The 22039-nt window shown below is 40.7% G+C and overlaps 1 protein-coding gene across 6 annotated transcripts in view; it reads left to right on the top strand.

Moving 5' to 3' along the window:
• AUTS2 (activator of transcription and developmental regulator AUTS2) overlaps positions 1 to 22039 on the top strand; it is a 1910865-nt gene that overhangs the window by 544633 nt on the left and 1344193 nt on the right. The window contains exon 1 of one of the 6 annotated variants that reach the window (XM_077482319.1): positions 8012 to 8228. The exons of the other annotated variants lie outside the window; for them this stretch is intronic. Coding sequence (XP_077338445.1) covers positions 8181 to 8228 — 48 coding nt within the window. The 5' untranslated portion in view covers positions 8012 to 8180. Of the gene's footprint in view, positions 1 to 8011; positions 8229 to 22039 lie in introns of those variants that run through there. 6 annotated transcript variants of the gene reach the window in all.

Consider the following 22039-nt stretch of genomic DNA (forward strand, 5'->3'; position numbering starts at 1 on the left):
TCGGCCCCTCCCTTTCCTGGCCATCTAGGCTGCATGTTCATATTAAGGGTCTGATATGGATTTTCACATGGACTTCATGATTTTTTTTGTGGAATCCCCCTGAATATTTGTACCAGATCTTAAGGGTCTGGTGTGAATCTCCTGGGGGGCCTCACACATGTGGGAGGTGCCACTTTAAAATACAAGGCAGACTTAAAAGATCTAGTATGCATTTTAGTGCGGGGGTGGGGGGCACACTAGTCAACATTAATTGCCAGCTTCTTAAAACAAAAAAACACACAAACTGCTCCAAAGGTTCCCGAAAATCCATAGCAGGCCCTTGCACCTTAAGTAAATGTAAGTGCTGCTTCAGCGCCTTCTGTACATCACAGAGATGAACCCTTTCAAAGAAAGGATTAGGACACCTCCCAGGCATATTCTTTAAAGAAATTGAGTATTTAAAAAAATCACTGCCCCTGACTGAATGGAATTAAAAAAATGTTACCCAGGGCAGTGACCACACCGTCATGCTATTTTTTATACCCCATGCATATTATCCCAGAAAATGGGCATTTTTTATCTTGGCAGATTCCATTCTTATTGGTTTCAATGGGGTTCAGGTTTGGCATCTTTTTGCAACCCCAGCCTAACCAAACGCAGGGCAATTTGAATCATAACTAATCATTAATCGATGCACTGTATAAATTTGTGAAAACTCATAATACAGTAAATGTTTTAGTTGCAATGTATGCAGAACTGAAAAATGAATGGATGATAATGGACAAGCAAGGCAATATAATGTGGATTGCTTTATTCCCTCCCTTTATACCCTTGCCGAAAATGATATTACAACATCAGTAATTGCAGTCTTGTAAATGAAGACATCAGATACACATATTTAAAACAATTTTTACAGAGGCATTGCTCTAATGCACTCAGTAGCTAGACAATTCCCAGAATGCGCTAGCCATTACCATAATTGATGCACAAAGGCAGCATAGAGACAGTAATTAGATGTGTGTGGGAAGCTAGTTTGTTGTCAGGGAATATTAAGTATTCCAAACTAATTTTAAAGGGAACACTTGTGTAATTAAAATCAATTGACTTCCTAAAATATATTTTTTTCACTATACATAAACCATAATGTTCAAAATGTCATGTGCATATCCATAATGAGCTTTTTATATTTGATATAACATATGGAAAGTCTCAAAATTTGTAGCATCAAGTACCTTTTATGCAATATGAACCAAAATTACCTGGTGCTCTATCAGCCATTTACTGTTAGACATTTCGGTTCTGACACTGGCTTCATTGGGTTCAGATGTCATAACTCTGTGACCATGACTGTTCTTTTGCTGGCCATACACATACAGGTTGAACAGAAAAAAATTGAACTAATTCCTGCATCCAGGCTACACAACATGGATGTCCAAACGTAAGTTTGAACCGAACACTGGCTGTTTGGACATTCATCTGAATACCAAACATTTAGGGTGCTCATTACAGGTAAATGCAACAGCTTTTAGCTATGTATCCAATACTCTTACATGTGGGAAGCAGTGAAATGGTATCAGGGGCCTCAGTTTTATTAAAGGGAGCTTTCAGATTCCAATAAGCTCCCTATCTGCAGACCCCCACAACCACCGATCAATTATGGTGGGGATTAGGCACCTCCCAAGAGCACATGAAATTGTATGGTTTGGGGGGTGCACTCTCGCCCCTTCCTTTTCCTGGCCAGCCAGGCCGTATGCTCATATTAAGGGTCTGATATGGATTTTCACATGGACCTCATGAATTTTTTTTGTGGAATTCCCCTTAATATTTGAAACAGATGTGAATGGTCTGGTGTGGATTTCCTGGGGGACCTCACACAATTTTTTTTGTGTGATATGCCACGTACACACGTAGCCGACTATCCGGCGGACTTAGTCCGGCGGACTTCCCGCCGGACTGTCCTCCGGACTTTCCGAACGGGCTACTTGCCCACACGCGGCACTTTTTTCAGCGGACTAATATGGCGTACTAAGTCCGCCGGACTATCCGCCGTACTTTTGAAATGAACGGACTCGCCCACACACATGGAGGAAAGTCCGCTCATTTTGAGCGCGTCTCCAGGTAGGCGGGGTCCGCAAAGGAGATGTCGCTGGCCCACCACCTGGTATGGACTTAAAGGGGAACCCCAACGCCGAAAAAAATCCCCTCCTGAGTCGTACCAGGCCGCGTGCCCTCAACATGGGGGTGCCTTGGGGAAGGGGGGGCCTGTGCGGCCCCCCCACCCCAAAGCACCTTGTCCCCATGTTGATGAGGACAATGGCCTCTTCCCGACAACCCTGGCCATTGATTGTTGGGGTCTGCGGGCGGGGGGCTTATCGGAGTCCGGGAGCCCCTTTAATAAGGGGGCCCCTGCATGCCGGCCCCCCACCCTATGTGAATGAGTATGGGGTACAATGTACCCCTACCCATTCACCTGTAAAAAAAAGTAAAAAAAACACAAGGGTTAAAATCGTTTATTGCACAGCTCCGGGGGTCTTCCGTCTTCGGGGGTCTTCTCGTCAGACTCCTCCGCTATCTTCTGCTAGCTCTTTTGCTAGTGGAGGAGCCCGGCTTTCTTCCTTGCCACCGCCCTCTTCTTCCGACTTCGGGGGTCTTGTCCCCCTCTTCTGTTCTTCTTGCCAGGCCACCGCGCCTTCTTCTAGCTCTTTTACAGGCGGTGGCCCGGTCTTCTGCCACCGCTGTCGCCGCCGCCTTCTGTTCTTCTCTTCAGATGTTGCCTCGTCGCATCCTCCGCTCACAATGGCAGGGACGCGACGTGCGGCGACTTATATAGGGACATCACTGGATGATGTCCCCGCCCATTATCGTGTCACAGTCCCAGAGGAAGGCACCCCCCATGTTGAGGGCACGCGGCCTGGTACGGATCAGGAGGGGGGGTGCTCGCTTGTCCCCCCCTTTCCTGGCCGGCCGGGTAGCGTGCTCGGACAAGGGTCTGATGTGGACGTGGGGGGACCCCACACCGTTTTTTTCGGTGTTGGGGTTCCCCTTTAAGTCCATACCAGGTGGCGGGGCAAGCAACGCATCCTTCGCGGGCCCCGCCTACCTGGAGACGTGCTCAAAATGAGCAGACTTTTCTCCGGGCGGGAAAAGTCCGTTCATTTCAAAAGTACGGCGGACTGGCATACGCACGGCCAGATTGTCCGTCGAAATGCAAGTCCGGCGGGAAGATTGGAGTGCAAAACTACTTTCTAAGTCCGCCCTACTTTCGGGTAAAAAAAGTCAGCCGGAGGCTACACACGGGCGGACTTGAGTTTGCCGGACTTTTCCACCCGATTGTTTGTGTATCCCTATATATATATATATATATATATATACACACACACACACAGTGCATTCAGTGTAGCCTATATATAAAGTGCAGGCAGTGTAGTATATATATATATATATATATATATATATATATATATATATATAGCATTACTTCTGTTGGAGCTGCTAAATTAGTTGTACAATTTGCCAATCACCCCTACTGCCATACACATCACAACCCATAGAAATTGAGACAGTCCGTATAAGAATTTTATAATTGATTTTATCTGCAGAACTTGATGTCACATTTTGACTGACAATTACACGCTCATGCAACCCGGCACCCAAATATAATTTTTAAAATTTTGAGCTTTTGGTGGTATTTAATCACAGATTTTTTTTTATTATTCTAAAAAAATTAATAAAGACTGAATGTTGAAAAACAAATATTTTTTTTGTTTCTGTCAGTAAATTTTGTAAATAAGTAATTTTTCTCCTTCACTGATGGAGACTGATGAAGCAGCACTTATGGGCACTGATGAGGTGGCACTGATGAGGAGGCACAAATATGCTGCACTGATAGGTGGCACTGATATACAGCACTGATGAGCACCGATAGGCGACACTGATGGACACTGATAGGCAGCACTGATGGGCACAGATGGGCAGCACTGATGGGCACTGATGAGCAGCACTGATGGGCACTGAAAGGCAGCACTGACTGGCATCACTGATGGGCATTGATTGATGTCACTGATGGACACTGATTGGTGTCACTGATGGGCACTGCTGGGGCTACATTGATAATTAGGGGACTGATGATCAGTGCCATAATTATCTGTACAGTCTCCCCTGTGAGGAGTAGCTGCTGATTGGCTCTTCTTGCCTCACACTCTGTCAGTGTGAAGCAAGGAGAGTGGAACAACAGCACTTCTGTGTTTACATGTGATCAGCTGTGATTGGACTCATGGTTAAAGAGCTGCGTCATTGGCTATTTACCCAGATTGGGGTTTTGCCATGTCTTTTGAACATGGCATGACCGTGATCACCGCCCTGCATGCCCCTGCAGGCGTGCCCCCACAGGCGTGCCCTGACACTGGGGTGACGTCATATGACGGCGCCCCAGAACAAGAGAGGATCCCGCCCACTGTCATTTTACAATAGGGCGGTCTGGAGGTAGTTAAAAAAATGTGACCCTATCCTCCCCTACCCTAGTCCAAATGTTATATCTAGATAAGATGTTAGGATACACAACAGAATTAAAAAGAGTCATGCAGGATAAAAAAATGCCAAATCCTTAAAAGCGTAAAGAAATGGTTAAATATGATGCTATAGTTTTGAAAGTGATATTATCATCACATTTACGTTTTTCAAGTCAGAAAATTGAGAAGTCTAATTATAGATAATTTTCATGGATTGATATTCAAGGGTAATAGTTATTTTTGCAGTTATAATATTGCTACAGATGAATGAGTCCCAAAACATCTATTAAGGACAACAGAGTTATTCTGTGCTCTACAGCAGAACTGCCAAGACTCCCTTGCATAATATTCTAAATTATTTTAAACGGTATACACATTTTTTAATGACTCTGACAACATGAAACATCTGTTTCCAGATAGTGTGCAGTTATTAATTGCTCATTAGGATTATTTTCACCTATCCAGCAGGAATTACAAGTAAAGATTTTCCTTCACCAGATTGCTCAACAATGCAACAGAAGATCATTTTAAAAATAAAGATTTAAGTGAGCAATATCTCCTTACTTCATTAATCACTGATGTTTACGTTGTACCATACATGTACTTGCTAATTAATTGTTCTGTACTTTGGCTCTGTATTGGTTTTGTGACTAATGAAAATTATAATTTCTGTAATAATTTGACATTCACTGCTCTCAGCTTTTAATTCAGATGAGAGTAATTTGGGGGGGAAAAAAGAAAGTACATTACTTTTGTTAGTGTGCACTGATTGAGATAACTTATGCAGGCCATACACGGTCGAATTTCGAACGAATTTTCTTTTCAAAATCAGAAAATTCGTTTTTTTTGTGATCCGATGATGCCACCATTGATTTTCGAAATTCGGCCGACCAAGCCTTCAATTTCACCTCATGTTGCTACAGAAAAGAATTTTCTTGGCTGGGAATCTTCTTTTCTCTCCGTACATTTTCTTTTATCTCCGTACATTTTCTTTTATCTCCGTACATTTTCTTACGTTTCTCGCACGATTCTCCCATCATTGATTAGAAAATCGTTCGTTTTTCTAAAAATTTCCAACATGTCCGATTCCTCAAATTTTATTTCTGCACGAAAATCGGCTGTTGCTGCAGCCCACTAATGGTGCGAAATTCATACGAAAATTCTTAGATACGATTTTCGAAAGAAAATTCTTTCGAAATTCGAACCGTGTATGGCCGGCATTAGAAAGAACATGATTCCAGTTCCATTTAAATAAATAAAAAATAAATATTAAATGACAATATGTAAAGGTAAGAGAAGCTGCTATGCTACCTAGGACACAAGTGCCTCTGGAAAGCAACAGGACATAGCCAGAGTATCAAACCACAGCGGTTGTCAGTGAACATTGGCATTTGACACCCTAGATACCAAGTTACCCAAGGGGGATACAGTGCTGTAACAGAGTTAGGCTAGGAAATACAGGCAACTGGAGAGGTAAGTTTGCTTTGAAGAGAATTGCTTAAAGTAGAGTTCCACCCAAAATTGGGCATATACGCTTCCTCCCCTCCTCTGGTGTCACATATGACACCTTTCAGGGGGAGAACAAAGGACCTGTTTTTGTCAGGCTCCTTTCCCCATTTCCGGAGATGGGCCATGGCCCAATTTCCTAGAATTTCGGCCTCCCTCCTCCTTCCCCTGCCATTGAGCCAATTAGAAAGCGCAGTGCGCTGCGCACATGAGCAGTAGGGAACCCGTTGTGAAGCTGAAAGTCTTCACTGTCTGGTTCCCTTACCAGGAATGGTGGCAGCAGCACCTGGGAGCCAATCTGAAAATCGGCTGGGATGCCAGCATTGCAGGCTCCCTGGACAGGTAAGTGCCCTAATATTAAAAGTCAACAGCTACAATATTTGTAGCTGCTGACTTTTATTTTTTTTTACCCAGGCTGGACCTCCTCTTTAAGCCAAATGTTTGGCAGAGATGACTGAGCTCCTTTATCATTTTTTACCTTTCAGCACTAAAGCTCAGCTATGAACACTGAAAAGTGTGCATGCTCTCCCCATGATTCTGAAAGTTTGCACTAGGTGCCTTGGTTTCCTCTCATAGAATGTAATGATAGGTTCACCTTTTCCAGAAAACAGCCTATGCAGCCAAGGAACCATTAAACTTTTAATTAATTTTATTGTCATACCTACAAGCTATTTGTATTCCCAGCTAGCAATGCCCACATCCTTGTTCTAGGGTATGAAAACAATTGGATGCTCACCCTTAGCAATACAGGAGGGACACCTCATCCTAGCAACAGGGCAAGGACCTGGGGGTTAGTAACTAGGAGTTTTTTTGGCCAGGCTTTGGGGAGAGGTCCAAATGGTTTACAGGTATGAGAAAAATGTATGAATATTTTACAAAGCTGCACAGTTTCCTTAAAAGAGACGTTTGGGATTTAAAAAAAAACAGTTATACTCAGCTGGGTGGATGCAGCATCAATCCAATGCTGCATCTGTCCCCCTGCCGTCTTTGCAGTGAGGACTGAGTGATCAAATGCTGCTGATCTCCCTTCTGCTCTGAGCAGAAATCTGGGACTGTCAGTCAGTAACTCTCTGCTCTCCCCTCACTGGAGAGCTGGGCTGGGGAAGGGGCAGGAGGGGCTGGCTTAGGCTCTCACCGGATTGCAGGTGCAGACAGGTGCAGGTCCAGGCATCTGGGTGGGTCTCGATCATATGGTCAGGATCGTTCCAGAGCCTGGAACCACTGTGTGAAGGTAGCTGATAGCGGGCGTTAGCCAGCTGTCGAATGAAAACGGGTACCAGGAGTGCAGAACAATCTGCATTCCTGTGATCTATAGGAAAAGTATAGCCAAACCAGCTGTGGCCACACTTCTTCTTTAATATCTTCTGAGCTCCCTTGGCTGCATAGGCTATTTTTCTGCAAAACATGAACTTAGCCTTGATTTGTCTTCCAGGCAAAAATTAACACAATTGTGTAAAAACTGGCGGTCAGGACATTACATAGAAAGATACCTTGGAGGTTGTATGAATAGTCTATTAAATGTAAAAACTGAAGAGTTTGTTGATGCCAAATAAATTAACCAAATAAAACTATCTTTATTGGTTGTATATTGTTTTATTTTTTGCCTGTGAACATTTATCAGTTGAAGTAAAGTACATAAAAGCCTTAGCTTTTCCAGCAGGAGTATCTTTGGTCACAGAAGGACAGAAAGCAGAGAACATAGTGACACATTAAGGCTTATAAGAGTTAATCTTTTCGCGCTGCAATCCCTGACTGGGCAGCATGTTGTCAGAATAATGTTTAGCCAGGTGTTAATCCATGTCTGGAGGGAAGTGCAGGAATTCATTATTCATCTAACTGGAGGGAGGTCGTTCTCATGGGATGCTGCCAGGTCTGAAGCCAGCCTCCTCCTGGCTTACTGACATGTGCCATTTGTGATGAACACGGCTGAAGTCCATTTGAGGAATTCTCCTGTCAGGCAGCCAAGCTGACAGAGAAACACAGCACGAAGCATTCACACGGCACACTAGAAGCAGGGAGCTAGATCACAGCAGGGCTTAGTGGGCAACTGGGCAGAATCTAAAGGCTTCGTCCGTTCTTGTGTGTAACTGTTTCACAGCAAAGGATAAGCCTCATCTCCAGCATTGACCATTTGTTTGGATCTCTATACTGACACCGCACTAACTTTCAAACCCATAGCAGGAGACCATGATCAAGTCTAGCTGGTTTTATGTGAAGTTCAAGTATGCCGAGAAGGTACGTTTATCTTTTTCTGATTACGCGCAACCCTTCTGATTATGTAGTGAGTGCTTTAAGTAGTCTTTAAGTAATCATCAGTTATTAAAATAGTAGAATAATCCATTTGACACATTCCTTTGCAGTCATTGGTCTTGTAGATAATTAAAAACTTTTAAGAGTACCTTTAAAGTACATCAAGTTACATTAGGTTATTACATCATAAGACAAGATTTTAGTGCTATAGACAGTAAAATTTTGAGAAAAAGCATGTAAATCTGGGTTATTAATATTTTTGTTGCAGTTCGTATTTTCAGATTTACGATCTATTATGAAACAAACTTTTTAAAGTCTGTCCTGCTCCTGGCTTGGAAATATATTACATGGTTTAATTTGGTATGTACTTGATTGGTCTAATCAAGTTTGCTCATCATCATTGCTATCAATAGATGTATTAAACATGTATGCATAACCACCAAACCATGTCCCCCTTTTCATGCTACATGATGATTATATGTCATATGTAATTCATGGGCTTCTCTGTACTTGAGGATAAATGTCATCATTGCTTTGCTGCATACAGTATAAGGCAAACACAGTTGCTGAAAAATATATCTTAAATGTATGGTGATCTATCAGGTTCTCTTTCCCATTAATAGATAAGGGGGATTTACTAAAACTAGAGCGGGCAAAATCTGGTGCAGCTTTACAATAAAACCAATCAGCTTCTAGGTTTTATTGTAAAAGCTTAACTGAACAAGCTGAAGTTAGAAGACGATTGGCTACCATGCACAGCTACACCATATTATGAATGCTCCAGTTTTTTGTAAATCCCTTCCATGACATCTGATTGGTTAATAAATAGGCACGACAAGTTCCTTTCTGTTGTATTAACGAGCAATAAAATCACAACTAATGCTGATAATTTTTTATGTTAGGCATTGACTAACTGAGGCTAATACATATTTCCACTGAGGAAGTGTACTCAGAGCATCAGAGCTTCAATACTTTGTTTTAAATCTTCATTTTTTTTTTTCAATGTATAGATTAGTAGCTCACTGGTATTGGGCAACTACCTGTTAATGGAAAATAATAAATGATAGCCTACTTTTGCTCATTGTATAAGAAATTGACACTGGAGACACGTTTGATCACATTTACTATCTTAGTCCATATAGGATGGATTAAAGTTTATATCTGTTTAGTAGTTTGATGCGTTTTCCTAATTGTTATGAAACATCTTTGCATATGTCCCATAAAAATGGATATCATTACAACCTGCAAATGAAAAAAACATCAACCTTTCTCCACTGTTTGGTACCTCACCAAACTTCACTCACCAGGAGGGTGTCCAGTATTCACCAAGTAGTAAGTCTGCAAGTATGGTGGGAAAGTCTTTGAAGACGGGTCTAATCTTCCTTAAACAGTAAGATTTCCTTGAGGAGTTGTGCAAAACCTGGCAAATCCAAAACAAGCCTAATCTTCTGTTAAAGAAGCAATTGCCCCTATTCTATATTCCATCCCACCACCGTCACTATCATTATCAGTGAAGTGCAGTGGCACTTTCCTTTTTCATTACGGCCACAAGGTATTTAAAAAAAAAAAGTAACAATTATTTCCATTCACATTTTTTTCAGTCAAATTTTTGTTTAAATAATAGCATATGTCAAATAACATCTCAAATTTACACATTTTTACAGTTTCTATATTGACATCAAAATCAGTTTTAACAGGTTTCTTTATGAAATACATTTAAAAGGAAGTGACATATAAATGTACTTGGCATAAAAAAAAAAATTGCACTCAAATTTTACAAGACAGGGTCAGAATTAGTATGTGTTTTATTTATGATTGTGGTATTCAACTTTGTAACAAGGTGCTTTGTATGGAATGACTACAGCATAAATATTTTTCCCTTGGTTCAACTATCTCCACCATCTTTCATGAACGTTTTCTATTATCATTCCTTTCATGCAGTGTTTCCAGAATGATTTTAGTTTCTGTGGCAGACATATACAATTGCACAACGAAGAATTTACAGAAAACAAAGGCATACAAGCTAACTTATTTTACAGGCAGCAGTAGTTTGTAAAACTCTGAAACTATTGTTCATACACAATTCATATGCCCAAGCGCCTTCCCTTTTTTATCTAAAGTCAATAAGTACATTAGATCTTTACAGGACCAGGTTTACATTTGCCCCAATTTTTGTCTTTTACAGTAGCAACCAAACAAATATTTTTTGCAAACCTGGGACCCAAAAATATATTAAAGGATGCTATTTAATTTGCAGTCTTGGAAGGAATTTTGCACACTAATTTTCAGAGGAACTAAACTTCCAAAGATACTTACCTGCACCTTCAAATGATGTGGCGTTTACATTGCTCACTGGCCACTGTCATCTTCTCTCCCACCACTCCCAGGTGCCAGGATTTGGGCTTCTTGATTGGCCAGTGAGAGAATGATATCATCATTCGCAAGAGCACAAGAATGGGTAACTCTGGCACAGCTAGAGTGTGTTGGAAAAGCATGCTGAGCTGCAGAGGTGCAACTCAATAGAAGACTGCGAGCAGGCAAGTGTTTGTTCTTACAGAAGAGACAAAGGATGTCTCTTCTGAAATACAGAGCTTCCTGCTCAAAGTTTTTTACCTGGTAATCCTGACAGTAAGTCTGTTGTTTTTCAACAGAGCAAGTTCTCCTGTCCTCAGGATCCACTAACAGGCCAGGTTTGCAAGATAACTGAAATACATGACAGGTGATATCATTTACTGCTCAGTGATTGCAATAGTCTAGTCTGCATCTCCCCAAGGTAATACATAAAACCTGGCCTGTTAGTGGGCCCTGAGGACAGGGTTGATGACCACTGAGTTAGAGGTATGAGACAAATAATTTACCACTGACAGGGCTGCTCACAATGACCAGCTTTTATTCATTTATGTTAATCCTTTGTTCTAAAAGGATCAAAACTGTTGCTGTAACTGCCCAAAGTATTAGGGTTAGCTGACATTTGGTTTCAATTTGTTGTTTAATGTAACTAAATCTGCTAGTACATTTAACATCCCCCCCCCCAGACTGACAGTGCTGCTGTTCAAAGGCATCTCTGTTGCTCCTTCATCTAGAGTGTAGGCACTCTAAATACAAGAGGGGAGTTATTGGTTATATCACCAGTTAAAAACAGAGGAAAAAATATTTGATTGAACAAAAAAAAAAAAAACAGAGGAGAGAAGCCTAAAAAAATTAAACAAGTGTAGCCTCTGCATCTAATAATTGATAAGCTGCAATAAATTACATTTTTGGTTTGGGGTTTATTGTCACTTTAAGTTTAGTTAAATTTTAAGTGGGCATCCCAGATGTTAAAACGGAATTAACACACTAATTTAACTCTTTCCCAAAACAGTTACATTCAAGGCATACCATGAATCATAATTGGCACAAATACTTGTGTTCTCAACTAAACTGTCAAACTATCAAATGGCTGGTGTCATAACTGATCACATGTGTAGCACCATGGCAATTGCAGATCAAACAGAGGCTAAGATAAATGTCCTTAGCTGCAAAAGATGGGAGGGCACTGTTCCACTTTAGAGTAAAAATAAAGTTCCCATACCTACCTGTCCAATGGTTCAGCACTGGTGCTAGTCTTTTGGCCTCTTTATTGGCCAGTGGAGGATGAAACCACTCCACATGTGCAGGAGTCCATCATCCCAGAACTCAAAAACTGGCCCGGCACTGTAAGTTGAGCTTCGCATGTGTCAGAGCCAGAGGAAATCTTCTGCAATAAAACCCTGCCTGCTCACAGTTTTCTACAGTAGGACTTTAGTTCCACTTTAAAGGAAGTCTGAATATTAAGCATCTTTAACCACTTCAGGATCGGCATGTTACACTCCCTCCTGGGCAATTTATCCGTGTTGTAAAAGTCTGATTGACAATTAATCAGTCATGCAACACAGTACCTAAATCATTTTTATATACATTCTTGGAGACGAATAGAACTTTTTTTGGTGGTATTAAATATCCATTTTACATTTTTTACGATATAACCATTTCAGAAAGAGGATTTGCCCTCTTTCTGACCAGACCATTTTTTTGCAATTCGGCACTATAACTGACAATTTCGTGGTCGTGCGACATTGTACCAAAAAACAAAAAATGTATGTCCCTTTTTCCCCACAAATAGAGCTTTCTTTTGGTGGTAGTAGATCACCTTTGTGATTTTTATTTTTTGCGCTATAAACAAAAAAAGAGCAACAATTTTGAAAAAAATTTGCTATAATAAATATCCCAAATTTAAAAAAAACAAACACATGTTTTCCTCAGTTTAGGCTGATATCTATTCTTCTACATATTTTTGATAAAAAAATCACAATATGGTTATATGATTGATTCACACAAAAGTTTTAGCGTCTACAAAATAGGGGATATATTAATGTCATTTTTATTATTATTATTTTTTTTTACTAGTAATGATGGCGATTTGTGATTTTTTTTTCAGGACTGCAACATTGTGGCAGACAGATCAGACACTTTTAACACTATTTTGGGACCATGGACATTTATACGGCAATCAGAGATAAAAAATAGAGATTGATTACTGTATAAATGTCACTGGCAGGGAATGGTTTAACACTAGGGGACGATCAAGGGGTTAACTTTTTTCCCTAGGTGAGTTCTAACTGTAGGGGGGCTGGGACTAACAAGGGGAGGAGAGAGATCGGTGTTCATACTTAGAATAGACAAATGATCTGTCTCCTCCTGAGAGAACCGGGATTTGTGTGTCTATACACACAGATCCTGGTTCTCAATCTGTCACGAGTGATCGCGGGTGCCCGGTGGTCATTGCACCCACTGGCTATGCACATCAGCTCCTGGGACATGCCGCAGACATGCCTGCTGTGACATCATAAAGAAGCGACGTACAGCTATGGTTATTTACGCAGCTATGCCAACCTGCCACAGTATAACTGCGATGGCTGGTCAGCTAGCTGATAAAGAAGGAAGATTCCCAAATTTTGAAAAAAACTTTTCCATTATTGTCTAGTAAAAAACACATCAAATAAAAAGGCCAGGATAGTACAAAAACCTCCAAAAGGACACTATAATATAAATTTTAGGAAATGCAATGTTATAGCAATTTTTGATGAATATAAATGATGAGGTTGTGCTGAGTAAATAGATACCCAACATGTAAATCTTGAAAATTGCATGTGCTTAGGAATTGGCAACACACTTTGATACTCTAATTTATCCATTAGCAGTGCGTTAAAAGCATCTACAGGTCATGAATTTAGAGTTACCCACAAATAATGGCACCCAAAATAATCCAGCTTGCGCAGCAATATGTAACCTTTAGTGCAATTGACATTTTCATGCATAGAAGTGGTGGGTACTTTGGGCGTAACATTGTTTTTTTTTTTGCTCTTTATTTTTTATCACATAGGGGACCAAAAATTGTGACAGTTTCTCTTTAATGAGATATCAGGGGTCTTTTTGACCCCTGATTCTTTACCTGCCTTCCATTGAAGCTACTGATGGCCAAACCCAGAAGCGATGTAATGCATGTAATTTCCAAAATCTTACTAGGTAAAGAAGATTAGTGAATGAAGTTTGTCTGGTGTCCCTCCCATCTACCCAGCGACATCCACCATTGGGTTCTAGATTCCTGGGGATGTGGCAAGGAGTGTAGAGCCCAAGAGATATGACAGAGGTGTACACAAGGGTAGCAAATGTATGGGTTGTGCATGGAAATTATAATGTGAGCTTACAGCTGTCAGATCACTTCCACCGTACAACCAACAATCAGTTTGTCATATTTACATACAGTGCACGGTATACCAGCTGGGATTGTGTGTAAACCACTCCCCACTGCTGCCAACTTATGCCACACATCAGAGGCAGTAAAGGGTGAAACCCACCCCCTCCCCACCCTTGATCGCAGCTTTCTTCCACTGTAGGCAGAGGATTTAATGATTGGATTCATTTGGTAAATCATGCATTCTTCTGTTCATCTGTTGTGAGAGGAAGGATAGGGCTCTGCAATGTAAAAAGTACTTCACATTGATTACATGGCACATAGCTATTCCAATTAGCTCTGTGCTTTTGGCCAATGTACTTTATAACTGCATACTGGTACATCAATTTACTCTAGTAAAGATGTCTTCCAGCTGGACATAAAATAATTAAATTATGATAGGTATCCCACAATATTTTGTAAATCTTTACAACTGCATACTGGTACATCCATTTACTCTAGTAAAGATGTCCTCCAGCTGGACATAAAATAATTAAATTATGATAGGTATCCCACAATATTTTGTAAATCTTAAAGAAGATATGTACCATGGAAGTGGTGCACAAAAAAGAAAAGTTAAGGGCGAAGGATTAGCTACCAGTATTGCCTGGAGGTTCCCCCAGCTAATACTTTCCTTATTGGGAGAAGGATTAGCTACCAGTATTGCCTGGAGGTTCCCTCAGCTAATACTTTCCTTATTGGGTAAAGGATTAGCTACCAGTACTGCCTAGCGGGTCCCCCAGCTAATACTTTCCTTATTGGGCAAATAATTAGCTACCAGTATGGCTAGGAGGTTCCTCCAGCTAATACTTTCCTTATTGGGCAAAGGATTAGCTACCAGTATTGCCTGTAGGTACCCCCAGCTAATACTTTCCTTATTGGGAGAAGGATTAGCTACCAGTATTGCCTGGAGGTTCCCTCAGCTAATACTTTCCTTATTGGGTGAAGGATTAGCTACCAGTATTGCCTGGAGGTTCCTCCAGCTAATACTTTCCTTATTGGGTGAAGGATTGCCTACCAGTATTGCCTGGAGGTTCCCCCAGCCAATACTTTCCTTATTGTTCACCATGCCTGGTCCTGCCTGTTCTTACTTACGTCACATGACTGCTGATCTGATGACTAGTGAGGGAGATTATTAGAACTCAGTGGGAGATGAGGACTAGATAAAATCCACAAGAATGAAAGAAAAAGAAGAAGAAGCAGAGAGATGTTCATGATGCAGGTCCTTGCAGACAGCTTCCTCTCCTCCCTAGCAGGTCCTCAGGAGAATAATGAGAAGTACAGTGGTGACATCAGCATAGCACATCCTAAATCTAATAATGAGACTAGTAGTCAGGTGCAGCAGTGCCTTAGATGATCTCATGCTGCATGTATACAGCTATTAGTCTATAGAAAGGAACCTAGACAAAATCATATTTTAAAAAATACACTGCTATCTTTAAGGAGACATTTAAGGCAAATGGAAAATTTTTCAAGACATTGCTTAGTTATGAAAGCAAATCCTCACTTTTTGAGTTAGGTCCCCTTTACGCCATATTATTACTGATGCACATACAGGATGATAATTACTACAAGTCTTTCAAAGTCCCATCAGTGCACAATTCAATACATTTGGTGAGTTCCCTTCTCCTTATGAAAAGGGACATGTAAACATTTACAGCATTATAATTCACTGTAGGCACTAAATTATTTGTTTTAGTTAAACATTCCTATTTTAAGCCCAGCAGAGCTTGTCAGCCCTTGACCAGATCGTGACAGCAATGTGATTGAGTTGAAATCTAATTCCATGTATTTCTCTTATTTCTGATTGCAATACAGCATCTGGATATTAATGCAGATTAGCTGCATTGTGAGTGCAAGTAGCTTGAGCAGAGTGGGTTACGATGCTGTGAGCAGATTGAAACATTTCAAGCAGAGCCAGCATCAAGCCTTGTGTTTACTGGAAGAAAATGATTGCAGCTGAAATCCTATTTCCTCTTCAAATGGAAGTGTAGCTTTGCATGCAGATTTTCAAAGATTCTTGCTTGGATTGTTAGAGTATTAGATGGCAATTAATTTAAAATGTTCTTGAGAAATGAATTACTGTAGGAAAGGAATGGAGGCAAGTAATTCATGTGTGACCTCTTTTTCCTTACCATCTTTTTTAAATGTAGAGTGAAAGATAAATTAAAATCTGTTTCTATTGTCCTCAAAGACTGGTACCTTTTTTTTTTTTTTACCAATTTTTAAGCAACATATGTTTTACATATTTTAACATCATCTGTAGAACATTTGTTGCAGCTTTTTGATGCCAAGTAGTAATGACGTTCAGTAGGTCTTTTTTTTATTAGTGCTGATATATCCACAAACCCAATGCATTATGAAATATAGCAAGAACATCAGAGAAAGATTCTATTCACACACCATGCTACAAACACCATTATGTTCTGTAAAGCATAACGTATTTTGTATGCAGTGTATTAGAGGTTCAGCTGAATTATCAATCAGCTTTGTATGTCACTTATAATAGATGCAAACACAATTTCTAACATCCTATATAGACTGTAATATGCTAATTTAACCACTTGACGGAAGGTTATACCCCCTACATGACCAGGCCATTTTTGGCAATAAGCTAATTTAACTGGAATTGAGAAGTCATACAACCCAAACCCCAAAATAAATCTATACCATTTTGTTACACAAATATAGATTTCTTTTATTAATATTTGATCACCACTGTTTTTTATTTTTATTTTTTTTATTATTATTATATAAATGGAAAACAACAAAAATTTTGGAAAAATGTCAAATGTCTTTATAAATTTAGGTCAAAATGGATTTTGCTATATGTCTTTGATAAAAAAAAAAAAAGAATCCCAATAAGTGTATATTGACTGGTTTGTGTGAAAGTGTCTACAAACTATTGTATATATACTGGATTTTTTTTGTTTGTTTGTTATAGTAGTTATGGCAGTGATCAGTGACTTATAGTGGGACTGTCATAGTGCAGCAGGCAATCTGACACTAACTAATCACACTAGGGGGGAACTGGCTAAATGACACTGACATCTCCAGTGACACTAATACACTGCTCAGTGATAATACTACACACGGTCACTTTACTAATAACACTGGCTGGGAAGTGGTTAACATCTCAGGGTATTCAAGGGGTTACGTGTGTGCCTAACAAGTGTTAATGTGTGTAACATGTGCTGCTTTTTACTAAAACTCTATTTGTTCCTTCTCCATGTGCACCCTGTACCTAAAAGAGACCCAGAAGTGACCAGCGATGTACGTGAAAGAATAAGTTGCATGACATGTCACATTCAATTTTTCCCTATGAGAGCCATCTTAACTGATCCGACTTTAAAGGATTCTGCACTACTTTGGTTCAACTTTGACAGGACTTCAATGCCATAGAGTCACATTAAAGTGCAGTTCCTCTTAAAAAAAAAAAATATTAAAGTCAGCAGCTACAAATACTGCAACTGCTGACTTTTAATAATCAGACACTTACCTGTCCCAAGGTCCAGCGATGCGTCGGTATTTTAACTGTGGGCGCCCAGCTGTGGCTTTACAGCCAGGCACCCTCTGCGCATGCTCGAGTCACGCCATGTGCTGTGACTGGCCGTGCAATCTGGAACCTGTCACGTGTCCCAGATGATTGCCTAGAGGGAGGGAGGAGAGGTGATCTTCCTTCCTGTGCCAAAGGAAATGACGTCAGGAGCCCAGGCGCTGAAGGAGGCAGATTTCGAGGGACCACATGGCAACAGGCATAAAAAGGAAAGTAAAAAAAACATTTTTCAAAATATTTATTTTATTTTTTTATGCACATTAATGAAATTTTTTTTTGCGGGTGGAACTCCACTTTAAGTCAGATTAAAGTCGCATTGAAGTTGCGCGGCAAAGTCGGATCAGATGTCATGCGATTTCTTATGTTGGACCAGTCTGAACTTGAGCTAAGTGAACATTATACACCAAAACAGTTCTAGGGAAAATAAAACAAGAACAAACAAAAAGGAACAGCATAACAATACTGAATGATGAAACAATCAGTTGCAATTGGTACGTAGATCCATGAAGTATTCTGCTAATTGTAGATTTAGTAAACAAGGAGCAGTGCTGTAGAGCTCATATTTTCAATCTTTCTGATATATATCTTTCATTAAAATAACAAGACCCGAGAAGTGGAGGATCTTGTCTTCGCTGCGCAAAACCACTATACAGAGCAGGTAAGTATACACATGTGATGTACGTTGACCATGGTGGTCAGGGCTTAGTAGCCTGATTATCACAGTCAGCACAGAAAGGGGTATAAAGGAAGTTGCAGGTTCAGCCAGGTTTTTTACCTTGTATAGAGAGAGGCAGATTACACAGCACAAGCACTGTGCTGTGTAATCTGCTTTAAAGGAACAGGATACATTTTTTTTTGGTTAACAAACACTTTAAAAGACAGAAAGTGTGCTAATGACTGGATCACCAGGTAAAATAAAGCAATCCGCCGGACTTTGCAGCGGAGATCCGCCGGACTTTCTGAATGAGCGGACTTTCCCCCACATGCCCACACATGACCGGACTTTTTCTGGCGGACTAGGTCCGGCGGACAATCCACCGGACTTTTGGCGGAGGTCCGCCGGACTTTCCAAATGAACGGACTTGCCCACACACGGAGTAATGTCCGTTCATTTTGAACGTGACTCCAGGTAGATGGACTAGCGAAGAAAGTCAATCTCACCGCCTCCATCAGCGAGATTGACACCTCGCGAGCCCCGTCGCCTGGTATGGATTTAAAGGGGAACCCCTACGCTGAAAAAACGGTCCATACCAGACCCTTATCCAAGCACGCAGCCTGGCAGGTCAGGGGGTGGGGATGAGCGAGTGCCCCCCCCCCAAACCGTACCAGGAAACATGCCCTCACCATGGGGGGTGTGTTTTGGGGAAGGGGGCCCTGCGGCCCCCCCACCTCAAAGCACCTTGACCCCATGTCGATGAGGACAAGGACCTCTTCCCGACAACCCGGGCTGTTGGTTGTTGGGGTCTGCAGGCAGGGAGCTTATCGGAATCTGGTAGCCCCCTTTAGTAAGGGGGCCCCCAGATTCCTGCCCCCCACCCTATGTGAATGAGTATGGGGTACGATGTACCCCTCACCATTCACCTGGGGGAAAAATGTATATAAAAAACACACAACACAGGTTTTTAAAGTAGTTTATTAGTCATCTCCTTCAGCCCTCTCTTCTTCAGACTTCAGGGGTCTTCTCGGCGGGCTCCTCCGCTAACTTCTGCTCTTTTACTGCTCTTTTACTAGTGGAGGAGCCTGGCTTTCTCTTTCATCGTCGCCGCCATCCGGGGGTCTTCTTCTGACTTTGGGGGTCTTTTCTGACTCTTCAGTGACTTGTACACACGATCGGATAGTCCGATCGTGTGTATGCGGCATAAGGAATTGGTAAGCTGTAATATATTACTGTATTGTTGTGAGGTTTATTAACGCTTTAAAAACATATTCCTTGATTTTTGGGAAAGTGCCAAGGCCTGTCTTTGCCATATTTCTGTTTTTGCCTTATTTGATTGCTTGGCTTTGACCCCAGACAACTTTTAGATCTCTGATTTTGACTTTAGTTTTGCATCAACCGTTGCCATCATGCTAGCTCCTGCCACTGGATATTTCAGCTAGACTTCCACTTTTTTGTGTGCACATATGTCCTGTACATGCAGTCGGAAATTCCGATGGAAACGGTCCGATCAGATTATGTTGCGGGAAAATCCGATCGTGTGTGGGCTCTATTGGACTTTTTCTGTCGGAAATAAAGACAGAAAAAGTTTGAGAGCTGGATCGAAAATTTTCCGACAACAAAATCTGATCAGACTTTTTCCGATCATTTTTAGAGAATTCTGACGGACAAAGTGCCACGCATGCTCAGGATAAATTACGAGACAAAAGCTATTGGCTACTGGCCTCTATGTAGTCCTGTCGTAAGAAACGAACGTCATCACGTTCAGAATGATCAGATTTTCCGACAACTTTGTCCGACCGTGTGCATGCTACACAAGTTTCGACCAAAATCTGTTGGAAAAAATCGATGGATTTTGTGGTCGGAATGTCCGACCATGTGTACAGGGAATAACAGTTACATTTTCAGGACAGGTTTTCATGATATTCCCCTTCTCAGTCCAAGCAGTTTCTTGTGCTTGTCTTAAAATGGTTGTAAAGTCACATGCGCTCACTCACAAGCCATGTTGTGTGTGTACATAGACACATATAGTGAATCACAGTCCCACTCTCTGTTCCCTTCTCACTGGATTTGATTGACAACCGGAACCAATGACTCTCACTGCTATCAATCAAAGTCTGTGAGACAAAGAAGAGAGGGAGAGAAGACCTGCATCTGGAGACAGTGTTGTATTGATACAGGAGTCAGGTAAGTGTTAGGGATGGGGAGGAAGGGAACACACAGAGGAAGTTTTTTTTTTTACATTAAGGTAAAAAGAAAAAAAAAAACAGTGTTTAGAATCAGTTCAAAGTAATATAGCAATATACCAAGACTGCAGATAATTAGCAGAAACTATGCTCTGCCATGCCATGCAGAAAGGATGAATGGTTGGTGTGGCCAAAGTGGGCTAACAGTGAGAGGGTCTGAAGAAGGCATGGATAAATAAAACCAGAGTATACTTGTTGTATAACGTCACACAAACACACACATACAAACACACACTCCAACATTAGTGGTTAGTGACTGTCTGGGATCTCCATCTACTGGGCATTTACACCAGGGAACACATTCTCTCTATCACCCCTTGGGCGGCCCCTCAATTCCCATATATAGGATACTCACCATTGAGGTAGCAGATCACATTTTATCATTTCTATAGGGCACTCCCCTTAGAAACCGGATTTATCAACCCCCAAAGTCAGCTTCTTACCTGCAAAAGTCACATTCTATGCAACATTTTCCCCTTGGGAAATATTCTCTTCGGCACTGGTCATACCTGCGCACTGAGCCTTTATAGACCTCAACCAATAAAAATGCTAGTTCATGAATGTTGATCATGCTAATTCTCACTGTGAATTTTTTTTACGAAATACGAATTCTATAAAATAAGGTTTAGATCATTATTATATTAAACATTTCCTAAGGTAGGGTAATTGTTTTTCCAATAAGATGTGTTTTTTAAGAACCTACAGAACAATCAAATCCCTCTGATAACATTTAATAATTATTTTTAAAATGTGTAGATTACATGAATAGATTTTATCCATACTCCCTAAAATACTTTTGTTTGTCAACAATGCTTGGCATTATGGTGTAAATATAAGTGTAATATGTTTGCAATGCATTTATTTGAACATTAGCATGTATAAAATGCTCACATATTTTTTTCATCTAGCATTTTCCCAAATGAGACTACCAAGATGGAACTGAATGATGCTGCTGTAGGCACAGGCAGGCTGCCACTTACATGTCCTTGAGCAATGAACTGTGATGACACTTTTCCAAGCCTTGAAGGAATTTGTTGTGTTTGAGAGGGCAAGAGATGCTTGAAGCAGATTTTTGTATGGCTATCCCTTTCCTCTCAAGTGCACACTCTAAACACAATATGGATGCTGGGACAGTGCCACCGAGATGCTGGATACAACATGAATTCATTTTCATATTTAAAAACTCATATAGATAAACACATAATCCATTCTGCATCTGAGATTATAATGGATAAACGTTGCATTAATCTGAGTAACTGGGTGTTTATTTTCATGCCTGTGTCCTTCTTTGGCTTATTGTGGTTTAATGGTCTTGAAATGATCTTTAATTATTGAAGAACAGGATTTGTTTACAGTTGGTTACAAAAACTGTAAAATATTAATGAGATCAGCTTTGTGCCTCACTTCCTAATAAACATGAGCAATAAGTGCTGAAAAAAAAATGGCTCTGTTTCCTAGGGGTTTAGTAAAAACTCACAGACCCCTCATATGGGACTCACATGGGTCAGCAGTCAATAATGTTGCCGTAAGTCAATGCTGAATCATATTTACTAAGGGCTGCCTTTGGGGGTTATTTACGGAAGGCAA

This window comes from Lithobates pipiens, unplaced genomic scaffold (assembly GCF_037356315.1).
Source record: "Lithobates pipiens isolate NorthernLeopardFrog02 unplaced genomic scaffold, aLitPip1_a1.2 Scaffold_16, whole genome shotgun sequence".
Classification (NCBI taxonomy): Eukaryota; Metazoa; Chordata; class Amphibia; order Anura; family Ranidae; genus Lithobates; species Lithobates pipiens.